This window comes from Stegostoma tigrinum, chromosome X (assembly GCF_030684315.1).
Source record: "Stegostoma tigrinum isolate sSteTig4 chromosome X, sSteTig4.hap1, whole genome shotgun sequence".
Lineage (NCBI taxonomy): Eukaryota > Metazoa > Chordata > Chondrichthyes > Orectolobiformes > Stegostomatidae > Stegostoma > Stegostoma tigrinum.
This window is the reverse complement of record NC_081404.1, coordinates 1,046,829-1,063,935: the sequence shown is the minus strand read 5'-3', so window position 1 is coordinate 1,063,935 and position 17,107 is coordinate 1,046,829. Positions and strand designations below refer to the sequence as shown.

At 43.8% G+C, this 17,107-nt stretch overlaps 1 protein-coding gene across 2 annotated transcripts in view; it reads right to left on the bottom strand.

The window, feature by feature from the left end:
• spryd3 (SPRY domain containing 3) overlaps positions 1-17,107 on the bottom strand; it is a 364,516-nt gene that overhangs the window by 13,280 nt on the left and 334,129 nt on the right. For both annotated transcript variants that reach the window (XM_059643420.1, XM_048523593.2), the window contains one exon: positions 4,301-4,440. In XM_059643420.1, the coding sequence (XP_059499403.1) occupies positions 4,301-4,440 (140 nt within the window). The remainder of the gene's footprint in view (positions 1-4,300; positions 4,441-17,107) is intronic.

Below are 17,107 nucleotides of genomic sequence, written 5' to 3'. Positions count from 1 at the left end.
GAACTTAACAGGTGGCAGTATTCCCATGTTTCTGCTGTCTTTGTCCTCCCATATAAGACATAAGACCATAAGACATAGGAGTGGAAGTAAGGCCATTTGGCCCATCAAGTCCACTCCGCCATTTAAATCATGGCTGATGGGCATTTCAATACCACTTCCCTGCACTCTCCCCGTAGCCCTTGATTCCTTCTGAGATAAAGAATTTGTCGATCTCTGCCTTGAAGGCATCCAACGTCCTGGCCTCCACTGCACTCTGCAGTGTAGAAGTCATGGGTTGGAAGGTGCTGTCTAAGGAGCCTTGATGAGTGGCTGCAGTCCACCTTGCAGAGGCACACACTGCATCGATAGTGGAGGGAGTGAATGCTTAAGGTGATACATTGTATATGGATCAAGCGGGGGCTGCTTTGTCCTGGATGGTGTTAAGCTTCTTGAGTGTCGTTGGAGCTCCAGTCATCCAGGCAGGTGGGGAGTATTCCATCACATTCCTGACTTGCGCCTTGTGGACAGACTTTGGGGGTGTCAGGAGGTGAGTTATTCACTGCAGGGTTCCCAGCAGCTGTTCTGCTCTTCTAGAGACAGTATTTATGTGGTGCCTCCAGTTGAGCTTTTGGTCAACAGTGACCCCACGATCTTGATAATGCTAGATTCAGCAATGGCAAATCCATTGAATTTAAGGGCCCAGTGGTTAGATGTCTCTTGCTAGAGATGATCATTGCCTGGCACTTGTCTGGTGTGAATGTTACTTACCACTTGTCAGCCCAAGTGTCCAGGACTTGCTGCAATTGGACATGGACTGCTTCAGTATCTGAGGAGTCATGAACGGTGCTGAATATTGTTCACTGATGATTGCACATCCCCACTTCTGACATTATGTTCGAAGAAAGGTCATTGATGAAGCAGCTGAAGATGGTTGGGCTGAGGACACTACCCTGAAGAACTCCTGCAGAAACATCCTTGAGCTGAGATGACTGACCTCCAACAATCTCAACCATCTTCCTTTGCGCCAGCTATGACTCTAAGCAATAGAGAGTTTTTCCCTGAATCCAGCTGGCTTCTTGATGCCACACTCGGTTGAATGCAGCCTTGATGTCAAGGAATGTCACTCTCGCTTCACCTCTGGAATTCAGCTCTTTTGTCCATGTTTGAACAAGGCTTAATGAGGTCTGGAGCTGAGTGGCCCTGGCAGGACCCAAACTGAGTGTCGTGAGCAGATCATTGCTGAATAGATGCTGCTCGATAACACTGTCGATGACCCCTTCCATCAGTTACTGTTAATTGAGAGAAGACTGCTGGTGCAATGGCCAGGCAGGTTCTGGAGCACATCTTCAGTACTATTGCTAGAATGTTGTCAGGACCTGTAGCTTTTGCATTATCCACTGTTGTCAGCCTCTCCTTGATAACCAGGTGGAGTGAATCAAATTGCCTGAAGACTGGAACCTGTCATGCTGGAGACCTCTAGAGGAGGTTGAGATGGATCATCCACTTGGCACTTCTGACAGGACTGTTATGAATGCTTCAGCTTCAGCTTTTGCACAGATGTGCTGGACTCTCCCATTAGTGAGGATGGGGACATTTTTGGAGCCTTCTCCTCCATGGAGTTGCTGAATTGCCTATTCACAACTGGATGTAGCAGGACTGCAGATTTTAGTTCTGATCCATTGACTGTGGGATTGCTTTGCTCTGCCTATCACTTGCTGCTTATGCTGCTTGGCACACAAGGAGTCCTGTTTGGTAGCTTCACAAGGTTGACACCTCATTTTTAGGTATGCCTGCTGCTGCTCCTGGCATATGCTCCTGCACTGATAACTGAACCAGGGTTGATCACCTGGCTTGATGTGGGGGATATACTGGACCATTGTTTGCAGATTGTGCTATAGTGCAATTCTGCTGTTGTTGATGGCCCACAGCACCTCATGGAAGCCCAGTCTTGAGTTGTTTGATCTGTTTGAAGTCTGTCCCATTTAGCATGGTGATAGTGCGATACAACATGATGGAGGGTATTCGCAATGTGACAGTGGGACTTTGTCTCCACAAGAACTGTGTGGTGGTCATTCTTATTGATGCTATCATAGACAGATGAATCTACAACAGGCAAATTGGCAAGGATGACATCAATAAGCTTTTGCCTCTTGTCAGTTCTTCATCATTGACCTTCAGGACTCAACGAGCTTGGTCAGTAGATGTGCAATGAGGCACGCTTGGTGATGAACATTGAAGCCCTCAACCTAGAGTACATTAGCATACTCAAGGCATCCTCTAAGATATGTGGAATATGCAGGAGTAATCGTTTATCAGTAGTAAACAGCAGGGTGTTTCCTTGCCTATGTTTGACCTTAATGCCATAGGAGTTCATGGTGTCTACAGCCAATGTTGAGGATTCTCAGAGCAGCTGCCCCTGACTGTGTATACCACTGTATTGGCAACTTTGCTGCATCTGGCTTGTCAGTGGGACTGGACATATCCACAGATGGTGTTAGTGGTGTTCCTGGGACGTAACCCATATTCATGGAATCCTATCTCTCACACAATGTCAGGTTGTTGATTGACTAGTCTGTGAGACAGCTCTTCCAATTTTAGCACTAGCACCCAGATGTTAGTAAGGAGGACTTTGTAGAGTCGACAGGGCTACATTTGCTGCTGTTATTTTTAGTGCATCCAGTTTCACTCCTTTTATCAGACTTTGCCATGGTTGAAGCAACTTGCTTGGTTACTTCAGAGGGCAGTTAAGAGTCAATCACATTTCTGTGGGTCTGGACTCACATGCAGGCCAGAATGGATGGTAGATTTTCCTTCCCTAAAGGACACTGGTAAATCAGATAGGTTTTTAAAATAGCAATAGACCTGATTGCTCACATCAGAAAGCCCAAAATGCTGCATGGTGAAGTCTAGTCACAGTTTTTGTGTCAATAAGTGCAGATTAAATTTGCATTTAACAGCAAGATCTCACAATTGACACTGGAACAAATACCAAATGAATCTTGTTTCAGTTGTGTTGTTTGAAAGATAAATATTGATCAGGGCACTGGGAAGAAATTACTATCTTCTTCTCAAAAATTAATGTCATGGAAATGTTCATGCCCACCTGAGTGTGCACGTAGGGCATCAATTTTACCATTCTGCAAAACTATGTCACTCCTTCAGGGCTGCACTGGAGTGTCAGTTTAGATGTTGTGCTCATGTCTTGAAAGTGAGCCTTGAATCTACATTCTTCTAAGAGTGCTACAAAATGAGCCACACCTAACACTTCACTCAGTTCAGTGAAAAAGTTATTGTGTGTCTTGAATAACACTTCAAATCTAGCTAAGATTTTCTCGCTTCTGCAAAGATGACGATTGGGCACTTACTCCCTCACTTCCATGCTGACGTTCTCTTTTTTTTATTGTAAGCTCGCTCCGCTGATCTCAAAGCTTGCCACATTTGCTTCCTATTCCAACCTAATCTTTCCTTGGAACCCCAAACTCTGGGCTCTTGCAATCTGTAGGCTTTTAAAAGGTAAAGGTGAAGTCACCATAGTCCTACCAGACCACAGGGATACTTTCTCTTCAGAGACATGACTGGGAATGTTTAACCTAAAGGTCACCATGCCTCATGTAAGGGTAGATACTTTCAACATCTCCTGTGACATCAGTTAATCAGAACTTGCTGCTTGACCGCACTTGTTTTCCTCATGCACTGTGGCCCATTACATTCACAGTCTCTCCTAATTAATCAAAAAATCTCAGCTTGTTCTGTCCCCTTCAATTGGCCCTGCTCTCTGAGAACAAGCCCAGGATAAGGGAAAGTCCTTCTGCATGTAACATGAGGTACCTAGATCACACAAACGCTCCTAAAGTTCACAAAGTAGATCAGAGCAGAACCATTTCCCATGTGATGTTTTACTGTGGCTCGCTCATTCTGGGTGGTCTGGCAAATAACCTTGAAGGAGCTGAGGCAACAGTTGAACTAGTTCTTTGTTGCATCTTGTTCCCTGTTAGCAATCTAGAACACAAAGTTTTGTGTCTGAGGACTCTACATTAACCTCACCAAGCCCTTGCTCAGCCAACAATGTACAATGAAGGGAACCAAGATGACAAAGATGACTTTATAGAAAGGTGCAACATACTAGTGGGTTAGTTTATAAGTCACGGGTCTTAATTCAAAGACCCTAGGACTGCTAAGCAACTCTAATATGTCAGCAACACAACAGCTCCAACCAATTCATATTCCCATCCAATCAGCTAGGCACAGTACTTGACAGAAACAGCAGAAAGAACAGAGTGGAGGGCACAACAAATGTAGGACAGGAGAAGTGCCTCTGTACCGTTACTTTCTTTCCATCATATTCTTGCTCCATTTCCTCTCCTTCATCCTCTTCATCTTCATCATTAAAATACATGATGTTTCTCACACGTCTCTGTTTGGGCTTCACTTCTGCGGCATCAACATAGTCATCACTGTCAGCTGTAGAAAGAAATGGATGTCAGTCAGGATGAATCAGGAATAGGTGGGCTGTAGGATGCTCCAAACTGAAACTAGTTTAGTTAACAACAGAGGAATGTGAAGCCAAATCAACAGGTGACAGGCAATTTGCTACAGATGAAGTTTCTATGTATATTCTGGTTCTCTGCAAGATGTTCCCTTTAAATTTTTAGCATTGATTAATTTAGCCAAAAATTTGCACCCAAACATTGCAGTCAGTTCACTGCCTATTAGATTTCCTCTTTCCTGGAATGGATGAAGTATTTCTAGTTACTGTAAGGGAAGTACCTATATTGTTTCATAACTAGTGCTTGAAAGGGAACGTGACCCCTTTGGTTTAGACATGGCCTCTACATTTGATAGAACCACAGAAAACCCATCAATCAACCATAATCTCTCTGAATGGAGATAATAGGAACTGCAGATGCTGGAGAATCCGAGATAACAAGGTGTGGAGCTGGATGAACACAGCAGGCCAAGCAGCATCTTAGGAGCAGGAAAGCTGACATTTCTGATGAAGGGCCTAGGCAGAAAGGGCATTGATGATCACCAGGCAGAGCTGAGGTGGCAGGGAGTGCAGATGTCCCCCTTCCTAACAGATACACCATTTTGGATACTGTTGGGGCAGGTGACTGTGCAGGGAAAAATAGCCAATTTCATGGCACCATGGATGAGTCTGCAGGACAGGATGGGAGGAAGAAGAAAGGCACAGATAGAGTGGTAGGAGATTTAATTGTAAGGGCAACAGACAGGTATTTCAGCAGCTGCAAAAGAAACTCCAGGATGGTATTTTGTCTCTCTGATGCCAGGGTCAGGGATGTCACTGATCAGCTGCACAGTATTCTTAACGGGGATGGAAAACATATGGGGTGCATATTAGTACAAATATAGATAGAGTGGATAGTCAGAGACTTTTTCCCAGGGCAGAAATGACTATTATGAGCGGACGTAATTTTAAGGTGACTGGAGGAAGGTATGGGGGAGATGTCAGAGATAGGCTCTTCACACAGAGAGCGGTGGGAGTGTGGAATGTGCTGCTGGCAGTAGGTCAGCACAACATAGTGGGCCGATGGGCCTGTACTGTGCTGTACTGTTCTGTGTTTTGTTCTACAAATGACACAGGTAAGAAGAGGGACAAAAACAGAGTGTGCTGGAGAAACAGTTTCTTGTTACTCTGTCAAACTGTGTCTCATCTAAACAGAAAACGATATGAGGTCCTGGAAGCAAAATTCAAGGAGCTAGGAAATACACTAAAGAACAGGACCCAAAAGGTAGTAATCGTTGAATTATTTCCAGTACCAAGCGTGAGTGAGTACATAAATGGGAGGGTAGTCCAGATTCCAAGATAATAAAATGTGAGGCTGGATGAACACAGCAGGCCAAGCAGCATCTCAGGAGCACAAAAGCTGACGTTTCGGGCCTAGACCCTTCATCAGCTCTGATGAAGGGTCTAGGCCCGAAACGTCAGCTTTTGTGCTCCTGAGATGCTGCTTGGCCTGCTGTGTTCATCCAGCCTCACATTTTATTATCTTGGAATCTCCAGCATCTGCAGTTCCCATTATCTCGGGTAGTCCAGATTAATGTATGGTTGGACAGATGGTGAAGGAGGGAAATCTTTACATTTCTGAAACGTTAGAACCATTTTTGGAAGTTGTGGGACCTATACAAGGGAGATTGGTTACACCTGCATTGGAATGGGACCAACAGCCTTGAAGGGAGGTTTACTTGTGCATGAGAAGGATTTCAACTAACTTTGTAGGGGTTTGGGATCCAGAAGGACAACTAAGCAGGGAAGGGTGAATGGCTAAAGTTAGAAGTGACAGCAAGTGAGTCAAGAAGGCATGTACAGCACAGGCCAGTTAAGGTACAAGGAAGCCTGGCAGGGTTGGATGATGTCTATTTAATGCTAATAGTCTAACGAACATGGTGGGTGAGATGAGGGCACAAATTAAAACATGGGGCTACAATATCATTGCTGTCTCTGAGACATTGATGAGAGGGGGGACCGGTAGCTCAATATCCCAGGGTACAGGATCTTCAGGTGGGACAGGAAAGGAGGTAAAAGAGGAGGAGGCATCATAATATTAACCAGGGAAACTGATACAGCAGTAAGGGAGGGATAACATCTTAGAAGGTTCCGCAAATGGAGCCATTTGGGAAAGCTTAAAAACCGAAGGGGAGCAATCACATTGCTAGAAATGTACTATAGGACTCCCAACAGTCTGAGATAAATAGAACAGCAGATACAGAATCATACAGTACAGATGAGGCCCTTCAGCCTATCAAGTCTGTACTGCTAAAGGTACACTACTACCTGCACTAGTCTCACTTGCTGGCACTTCACCCATTGTTTTTAATGTTATGACACTTCAAGTGCTCATCCAAGTACTTTTTAAAGGTTGCAAGGTTTCCTGCCTCAACTACCCTCCCAGGCAGTGCACTGCAAGCTTCCGCCACCCTCTGGATGAAAAAGCTTTTCCTCAAATCTCTCCCTGCTTCCATTTTAAAATTATTCTCCTTTGTTATTGACATTTCAACTAAGGGGAACAGCTGTCCTGTCCCTATCCTACAGACACCTTGCCCATGCTCCTCATAATCTTATTCACTTCTCTGCTTCAAACAACCTAAACTTATCTAGTCCCTCTTCATTGCTGAAATGCTTAATCTCAGACAATGTCATGGTGAATCTCCTCTGCACTCCCTACAGTGCAATCATATCCTTCTTATAGTACGATGACCAAAACTCCAGCTGTGGCATAACCGAAATTTTGTACAGCTTTAACATAACTTTTTTGCTCTTACAATCTATGCCATGACTAATACATGCAAGCATCCTGTATGCCTTACCCACCCTATTAAACTGTCCTGCCACCTTCAGGGATGTGTAGATAAGCACCCCAAGATCCCGTAGTTACTCTGAGCTTTGTGTCCTGCCATTCATTGAGGACTCCCTCATCTCTTTACTTCTTCCAAAGTACATCATCTCACATTTATGAGGTGTAAATTCCATCTGTCATTGACCTGCTCATCTGACCAATCTGTCTGTATCCTCCTGTAACCTAACACCTTCTTCACTGTCAGCTATCTGGCTAACCTTTGAGTCTTCCACAAATTTACTTATCACCCTCCCACATTCTCATCTACAAACAATAAGGGACCTAACACTGAAACCTGTGGTATGTCACTGCACACTGGTCACGAGGCTAACAGTAGAATATCAACATCTACCAATCCTCCTAACCACCACGTCCTTCTCCTTTGTGAATACTGATGCAAAGTATTCGTTAAGGACCTCAGTTACTACTCTAGCTCCACACATAACTTCCTTCCTTTGTCCTTGAGTGGAGCTACCCTTTCCCTAGCTACCTCTTGATCCTTTTATGTATGTATAAATATATGCCCTGGGATTTCCCTTAATCCTGTTTGCCAAAGGTATTTCACGGCCCCTTTTAAGTTCTTTCCTACTTTCTTCATTCTCTTTAAGGGCTCTGCCTTCCCTCAATTTAGTACATTCAACTGAGGACTTATTCTTAACTTTATCCATAAATAAGTTAAATCTGTAAGTTTTATGGTTACTGTTCCCAAAATGTTTCCTCACTAAAACTTCGATCATCTGGCCAAATTCATTCTTAAATACAAGGTCAACTGTGGCCTCTTCCCTAGTTAAACTGATAACATATTGTTTAAAAAAAAAACTGTTCTGGACATACCTAACAAATATCCCTGCCCATCCAAGCCCTTGGTGATATGGGAAAGTTCAAATCACCAACCACAACAACCAGATATGTCCACATATCTGTTCCTCTATAACCTGCTGGCTGATCTGTAGTACAATCCCATCAAAGCGATTGCAACCTTCCTATACCTGAGTTCTACCTATATGACCTCAGCAGAGGAGGCCTCCAAGATGCCTTCCCTCAGAACATGTGATATTCTCCCTTATCAGTAATGCAACGCCCCCACCTCTTTTAAATTACTCTGTATCTCGCCTGAAACATCCAATGTTACGCTGCCAGTCTTCACCGTCTCTCAACCAAATCATACAGTCATACAGCACGGAAACAGATCCTTTGGTTCAACTCACCCACAACAACCAGATATCCTAAATTAATCTAGTCCCATTTGCCAGCATTTGGCCCATATCCCTCTAAACAGTTCCTATTCATGTCCCCATCCAGATGCCTTTTAAATGTTATAACTGTACCAGTCTCCACTACCTCGTCTGGCAGCTCATTCCATACACACACCACCCTCTGCATGAAAATATTGACACTTTAGACCCTTCTAAATCTTTCCCCTCTACTTCAAACCTACGTCCTTTAGTTTTGGACTCCCCTGCATTGGGAAAAAGGACCCTGGTTATTCACCCTAACCATGCCTCTCAAGATTTTATAAACATCTATAAGGTAATCCCTCAACCTCCACCACTCCAGGGATAATAGCCCAGCCTATTCAGCCTCTCCCTATAGCTCAAACACTCCAATCCTGGTAACATCCTTGTCAATCTTTCTGAACCCTTTCAAGTTTAACAACTTCTTTCCTATTGCAGACAGACCAGAATTGAACGTTGTATTCCAAAAGTGGCCCTAACCAACGTCGTGTACAGCCACAACATGACCTCCAAACTCCTATACTCAAAGCACTGTCCAATAAAGGCAAGCACATCAAATTTTTTCTTTACTACCCTGTTGACCTGCGACTCCACTTTCAAGGAAATATGAACCTGCACTCTGGACCTCACCATTAAGTGTATGAGTCCTGCCCTGATTTGCTCTACCAAAATGCAACAACTCACGTTTACGTAAATTAAACACCATTTGCCAGTCCTCAGCCGATCGGCCCATTTGATCAAGGTCCCATTGTACTCTGACAATAACCTTCTTCATTGTCCACTCCTGATTTTGGTGTCATTTGCAAACTTACCAACAATACCTCCTTTATTCACATCCAAACCATTGATGAAAATGACAGAAAGTACTGAATCCAGCACAGATCCTTGCCGCACACCGCTGGTCAGAGACTCCCAATCTAAAAACCAACCCTCCACCACCATCTGTCTCCTATCTTCAAGCCAATTTTGTATCCAAACAGACAGTTCTCCTTGGATACCATGGGATCCAACCTTGCTAACCAGTGTACATTGTGGAACCTTGGAGGCCTTGCTAATGTCCATCTAGATAACACCACTCTGCCTTCATCAATCTTCTTGGTCACTTCTTCAAAACACTCAATCAAATTAGCGAGACATGATTTCCCACACACAAAGCCATGCTGACTATCCCTAATCATCTTTGCCTTTCCAAATACATGTAGATCCTGTTCCTCAGACACCCCTCCAAAAGCTTACCCACCACCACATCAGACTCACTAGTCTATCGTCCCCTGGTTTCTCTTTATTGCCTTTCTTCGATAATGGCACTGCATTAGCCACCTTCCAGTCTTCTGGCACCTTACCTCTGGTATCGTTGATACAAATATCTCAGCAAGGGGCCCAGCAATCACTTCCTTAGCTTCCCACAAAGTTCTGGATATAGCCAATCAGGTCCTGGGGATTTGTCTACCTTTATGTGTTCGAAGATGTCAGCATCTCCTCCTCTGTAATATGGGCACTTTTCAAGATATTGTTATTTATTTCTTCAGGCTCTCCAGCTTCCATATCCTTCTCCACAGTAAATACTAATGCAAAATATTTGTTTAGTATCTTACCCATCTCCTGTGGACCCATACATAGATGGCCTTATTGCTCTTTAAGCGGCCCTGTTTTCTTCCTAGTTACTGTTTTGTCCTTAATGTATTTGCAGAATCTCCTTGAGTTCTTCTTAACCCTATTTGCTAAAGCTTTCTCATGTCACCTTTTTGCCCACTTGATTTCTCTCATGTATTTATACCTTTATACACCATGAGGGATCCCAGCTATATCTGATACTTGTCATATGCCTCCTTCTTTTTCTGGACCACAGCCTCAATTTGTCTAGTCCTCTAGCATTCCCTCCAACTGCTAGTCTTGCCCTTCACACTCACAGTAACATGTTGCTCTGGGCTCTTGTTAGCTCAATTTTTATCTCACTTCCAGCTGCACCTTTACCTGTGAATAGCTTCTCCCAATCAATTTTTGGAAAGTTCTTGCCAATACTGTCAAAATTGGCCTTACTCCAATTTACAACTTTTAGATCAAAGAAACAAAGAAACCTACAGCACAGGAACAGGCCCTTCGGCCCTCCAAGCCTGCGTGGATCAAGATCCTGTGTCTAACCTGTCATCTATTTACTAACGGTCTGTGTCCATTTGCTCCCTGCCCATCCATGTACCTGTCCAAATATATCTTAAAAGACACTAACGGGTCTGCGTCTACCACCTCTGCTGGCAACGCGTTCCAGGCGCCCACCACCCTCTGTGTAAAGAACTTTCCACGCATATCTCCCTTAAACTTTCCTCCTCTCACTTTGAACTCATGGCCCCTAGTAATTGAGTCCCCGACTCTGGGAAAAAGGTTTTTGCTACCCACCCTGTCTATACCACTCATAATTTTGTAGACCTCAATCAGGTCCCCCCTCAATCTCCGTCTTTCTAATGAAAATAATCCTAATCTATTCAACCTCTCTTCATAGCTAGCACCGTCCATACCAGGCAACATCCTGGTGAACCTCCTCTGCACCCTCTCCAAAGCATCCACATCCTTTTGGTAATGTGGCGACCAGAACCGTACACAGTACTCCAAATGTGGCCGAAGTAAAGTCTTATACAACTGCAACATGACCTGCCAACTCTTGTAATCAATACCCCGCCCAATGAAGGAAAGCATGCCATATGCCTTCTTAACCACCCTACTGACCTGCGTTGTCACCTTCAGGGAACAATGGACCTGAACACCCAGATCTCTCTGTTCATAAATTTTGCCCAGGACTTTTCCATTTACTGTATAGTTTGCCCTTGAATTAGATCTTCCAAAATGCATCACCTTGCATTTGCCCGGATTGAACTCCATCTGCCATTTATCCACCCAACTCTCCTGTAATTTCTGACAGTCCCCTTCACTATCAGCTACTCCACCAATCTTAGTGTCATTAGCAAACTTGCTGATCAGACCACCTACACCTTCCTCCAGATCATTTACATATATCACAAACAACAGTGGTCCCAGCACAGATCCCTATGGAACACCACTAGTTACAGGTCTCCAATTTGAGAAACTCCGTTCTACTACTATCCTCTGTCTCCTGTTACCCAGCCAGTTTTTTTATCCATCTAGCTAGAACACCCTGGACCCCATGTGACTTCACTTTCTCCATCAGCCTGCCATGGGGAACCTTATCAAACGCCTTACTGAAGTCCATGTATATGACATCTACAGCCTTTCCTTCATCAATCAACTTTGTCACGTCCTCAAAGAAATCTATTAAGTTGGTAAGACATGACCTTCACTGTACAAAACCATGTTGCCTATCACTGATAAGCTGATTTGCTTCCAGATGGGAATAGATCCTATCCTTCAGTATCTTCTCCAGTAGCTTCCCAACCACTGACGTCAGGTTCACCGGTCGATAATTACCTGGATTATCCTTGCTACACTTCTTAAACAAGGCGACAACATGAGCAAGTCTCCAGTCCTCCGGGACCTCACCCGTGTCTAAGGATGCTGCAAAGATATCTGTTAAGGCCCCGGCTATTTCCTCTCTCGCTTCCCTCAATAACCTGGGATAGATCCCATCCGGCCTAGGGGACTTGTCCACCTTAATGCCTTTTAGGATACCCAACACTTCCTCCTTCCTTGTGTCAACTTGACCTAGACTAAGCAAACATCTATCTCTAACCTCAACATCCGTCACACCTATCTTTTTCCGTAACTATGTTAAGACTAACAAATTTATGTTCAAAGGTCCCAAAGTGCTCACCCACTAACACCTCAATCACTTACCCTGCCTTATTTTCTGCGAGGTTGAGTTTTAAGAACAAAGAACAGAGAAAATTACAGCACAGGAACAGGCCCTCCAAGCCTGTGCCAAACCAGATCCTCTATCCAAGGATCTGTATCCCTCTGCTCCCTGCCCATTCATGTATCTGTCTGGATACATCTTAAATGACACTAGTGTGCCCGCCTCTACCACCTCCGCTGGCAACGCGTTCCAGACACCCACCACCCTGTGCGTAAAGAACTTTCCACGCATATATCCCTTAAACTTTTCCCCTCACACCTTGAAATCATGGCCCCTAGTAATTGATTCCCCCACTCTGGGAAAAAGTTTCTGGCTATCCACCCTGTCTATATCTCTCATGATTTTGTAGACCTCAATCAGCTTGCCCCTCAACCTCTGCTTTTCTAATGTAAATAATCCTAATCTACTCAACCTCTCTTCATACCTAGCGCCGTCCATACCAGGCAACATCCTGGTGAACCTACTCTGCATCCTCTCCAAAGCATCCACATCCTTTTGGTAATGTGGCGACCAGAACTGTATGCAGTATTCCAAATGTGCTCGAACCTTTCCAACTGTAACATGACCTGCCAACTCTTGTACTCAATACCCCGTCCGATGAATGAAAGAATATCGTATGCCTTCTTGACCACTCTATTGACCTGCGTTACCACATTCAGGGAACAATGGACCTGAACACCCAGATCTCTCTGAACATCAATTTTCCCCAGGACTTTTATATTTACTGCACAGTTTGCTCTTGAATTGGATCTTCCAAAATGCATCACCTCGCATTTGCTTGGATTGAACTCCATCTGCCATTTATCTGACCAACTCTCCAATCTATCTATATTCTGCTGCATTTTCCGACAGACCCCCTCCACTATATGCTATTCCACCAATCTTAGTGTCATCTGCAAACTTGCTGATCAGACCACCTACACCTTCCTCCAGATCATTTACATATATCACAAACAACAGTGGTCCCAGCACAGATCCCTGTGGAACACCACTGGTCATAGTTCTCCATTTTGTGAAACTCCCTTCCATTACAACTCTCTGTCTCCTGTTGCCCACCCCGTTCGCTATCCATCTAGCTAGTACACCCTGGACTCCATGCAACTTCACTTTCTCCATCAGCCTACCATGGGGAACCTTATCAAATGCCTTATTGAAGTCCATGTATATGACATCCACAGCTCTTCCCTCATCTGTCAACTCTGTCAATTAACATAGAACATAGAACATTACAACACAGTACAGGCCCTTCAGCCCTCGATGTTGTGCCGACCTGTCATACCGATGTCAAGCCCATCTAACCTACACTATTCCACGTTCGTCCATATACTTATCCAATGACGACTTAAATGTACCTAAAAGTTGGCGAATCTGCTACCGTTGCAGGCAAAGCGTTCCATTCCCTTACTACTCTCTGAGTAAAGAAACTACCTCTGACATCTGTCCTATATCTTTCACCCCTCAATTTAAAGCTATGCCCCCTTGTGCTCACCGTCACCATCCTAGGAAAAAGGGTCTCCCTATCCACCCTATCTAACCCTCTGATTATTTTATATGTCTTAATTAAGTCACCTCTCAACCTTCTTCTCTCTGACGAAAACAGCCTCAAGTCCCTCAGCCTTTCCTCGTAAGACCTTCCCTCCATACCAGGCAACATCCTAGTAAATCTCCTCTGCACCCTTTCCAAAGCTTCCACATCCTTCTTATAATGCGGTGACCAGAACTGTACTTCCCTAAAGAATTCTATCAAGTTGGTAAGACATGACCTTCTCTGCACAAAACCATGCTGCCTATCACTAATAAGCCCATTTTCTTCCAAATGTAAATAGATCGTATCCCTCAGTGTTTTCTCCAGCAGCTTCCTCACCACTGACATCAGGCTCACCAGTCTATAATTACCTGGATTTTCTTCTTCTCTTGTAGGTACATCCACATACTACTAAGAAAATATTCTTGCACAAACTTAACAAATTCTTTTCCATCCAAGCCCTTAACACAATGGCAGTCCCAGTCAATGTTTGGAAAATTAAAATCCTCCACCATTGCAACCCTATTATTCTTACAGATATTTGAGTCTCCCAATCTCCCACTTCCACCCAAATAACATCACTGTACGTACTCCCAGGAATCTCCTCCTTAAGGAGATCTGTAATGTTATCCGTAACCATAAACAGCTCTCTTGCCCCTCTTTCTATCATTCCTACAGCATCTCTCTATTATAGTTACAACATCATAGTTACAGGTATTAATCCAAGCTCTACGTTCATTTGCCTTAACTGTCATACTCCTTGCGTTAAAACATATAGAATTCAGACCACCAGTCTTGCCGTGTTCAATAACCTCTCCTTTTCTTCCTCTTAGCCTTAGTCTTTGACTCATCCTTGGTCATTTTACTCACTGACTAACGGCTCTTGTTCTTACCCCTCTGCTACACTAGTGAGTCACTAGTCCTGACTGACACTAGCAAACCACTCTGCCAGGGTATTGGTAGCCCTTCAGTTGAGGTGTAACCCATCCTTCTTGTACAGGTCTCACCTGTCCCAGGATACAACCCAATGATCCACATCCCTGGAACCCTCCCTCCTAGACCAGCTCTTTAGCCACATGTTTAACTGTTCCAATGCTTCACTCGTGTGTGGCACAGGAAGTAATCCCATGATTACAACCCTAGAGGTTCTGCTTTTCAGCTGCTTACCTAACTCCCTGAATACCTTTGTAGGGAGGAGGTAAGGAAGGGAGATTTCAATATTTAGGCCCAACACAACACAACACATCTGTGGAAGGGTCACCGGACCTGAAACGGTAACTCTGTTTTTCTCTTTCACAGATGCTGCCAGACCGGCGAAGCTTTTCCAGCAACTTTGTTTTTGTTACAACTGAAGGTATGGCCACTAGTTGGAGAATAATTCAAACCTTGGATGCTCAACATTATCTAAGGCTGAATAACAATTGCCAAGGAGAGACATGGTGGCAGTGGCACAGTAACGGAAACAAATATCCCCATTTGTGACCTAAATGAAGAAAAACTAATTGATGATACAGTGAAGGATCAATTAAAATGTGTTGCGCTTGACCGTTTTGCATTTCTTTGCGCAGCTGCAAATATGCACAATTTCTCACAGAACATAGACTGCATGGAGTACTTTGGCTGTTGCACTCATTAGTGGGAAAATTGTTTAGGACACTGCTCTGAGATTCTCCTGCATTGATGTCTTGGAGCTGAAATGTTTGGACTCTAACAACCACAGCCATCTTTCTACGTGTCAGATATGATTCCAACCAATGGAGAATTTTTCCTCTGATTCTCATTGACTGCCACTTTGCTAAGACTCTTTGACGCTGCACTCAATCTCACCTCATTTCCGGAATTCAGTTCTTTTGTTTATGTTTGAACCAGAGCAGTAATGAGGTCAGAGATAAGTGGCCCTGGTGGAACCCAAAAACAGCTGCTGAGCACGCACCACTTGATGACACTGTCAATGGCTCCATCACTTTGTTTAAGAATGAGAGGAGACTGAGTGGTGGTAAAAAGCCTGTTGCAATAGCCCTGTTTGGTCAAAGCAAATAGTTGCAAGGAGTCTTTAATGAAGACAGAGTAGTGCAGAAGTTAGGAAAGGATTTCCAGATTTCCATTTCTCGGCAGCTGATTGCATAGCCACCAGTGGCAGAGCAATTAAAATCTGAGCTATCTAGGAGGCCAATAGTTAAGGAGAGTTCCCTCAAACTGCGTGGAGCAAGACATATCCATCAACAGAGACAGGGGAGTCTGGAACTTTGGCTGCAAGCTATACTTTTAAGCATATTACCATATCAGGCTGCTGCTCCACTAGGCTGTGGGATAGCTCTGTTAACTTTGACAATTGCCCTCAAGTATCAGCGGAGAGGATCTGCAAGGTCACCTTGGGTGGGTGTGACTTCCCAAGTGCCAATTCAATGCTTCAAGACATGTGGTGTTTTTTTCTTTTGAGTCTTCACCTCTCTTGGAACTCATTTAACATAATGCAACTAGTTGCTTGGTCAGTTCAGAATATGGTTGACAGACAAAAATTTTGGTGTCGATCCTGAGTAAGAACAGTATGTTTCCTTACCCAGGACTTTCGGAAAGCAGCGAGTTTATACTGATTGGCCAACGTTATGACAACTTTCGCTGATACTCGCTTTGCATTCCAAGTCTATTTCATCTTTTATTCAAAAAAATTTTATTCAAAGAAAGTGTTATGATGATTTATTATCAAAAATACTAATTTATAATAATTGACCAGTTATCTATGCGAATCTTGAACTTTTAAAAAAGAATACTTTTCAAACCAAGTCACACAGTATTACAGCAGTATCAATGCTGCATTTCTAAAGAACAGGCTGGTTGGATGGAGACAGTTACTCTACACACTTTCAGACAGAGAGGTAATATCATCCAGTTTGTGACTGTTTAAAAAAAATTGTTAAACACAACCAGAGAGAAATTGCCACAAGGCAACAACCTTTGCCCTGTCTCTGAAACCCCCTTTATTGAAGCTTGAGAGTTGAAAATCTACTGGAAGACTGCATTTCTGCAAGTGGAGAGTTCTTAGATGAGAAGTCTTAATCTACACCACTATCTCCAGGAAAAGAGAAATCAACCAACCTTTACTGATCCAGAAAGAAATCCCCATGCCAATAGCTTGCATGAAAATCGACTTTATCTGAAGACCAGAATTTGAACAATTGTGTGAGTGCAC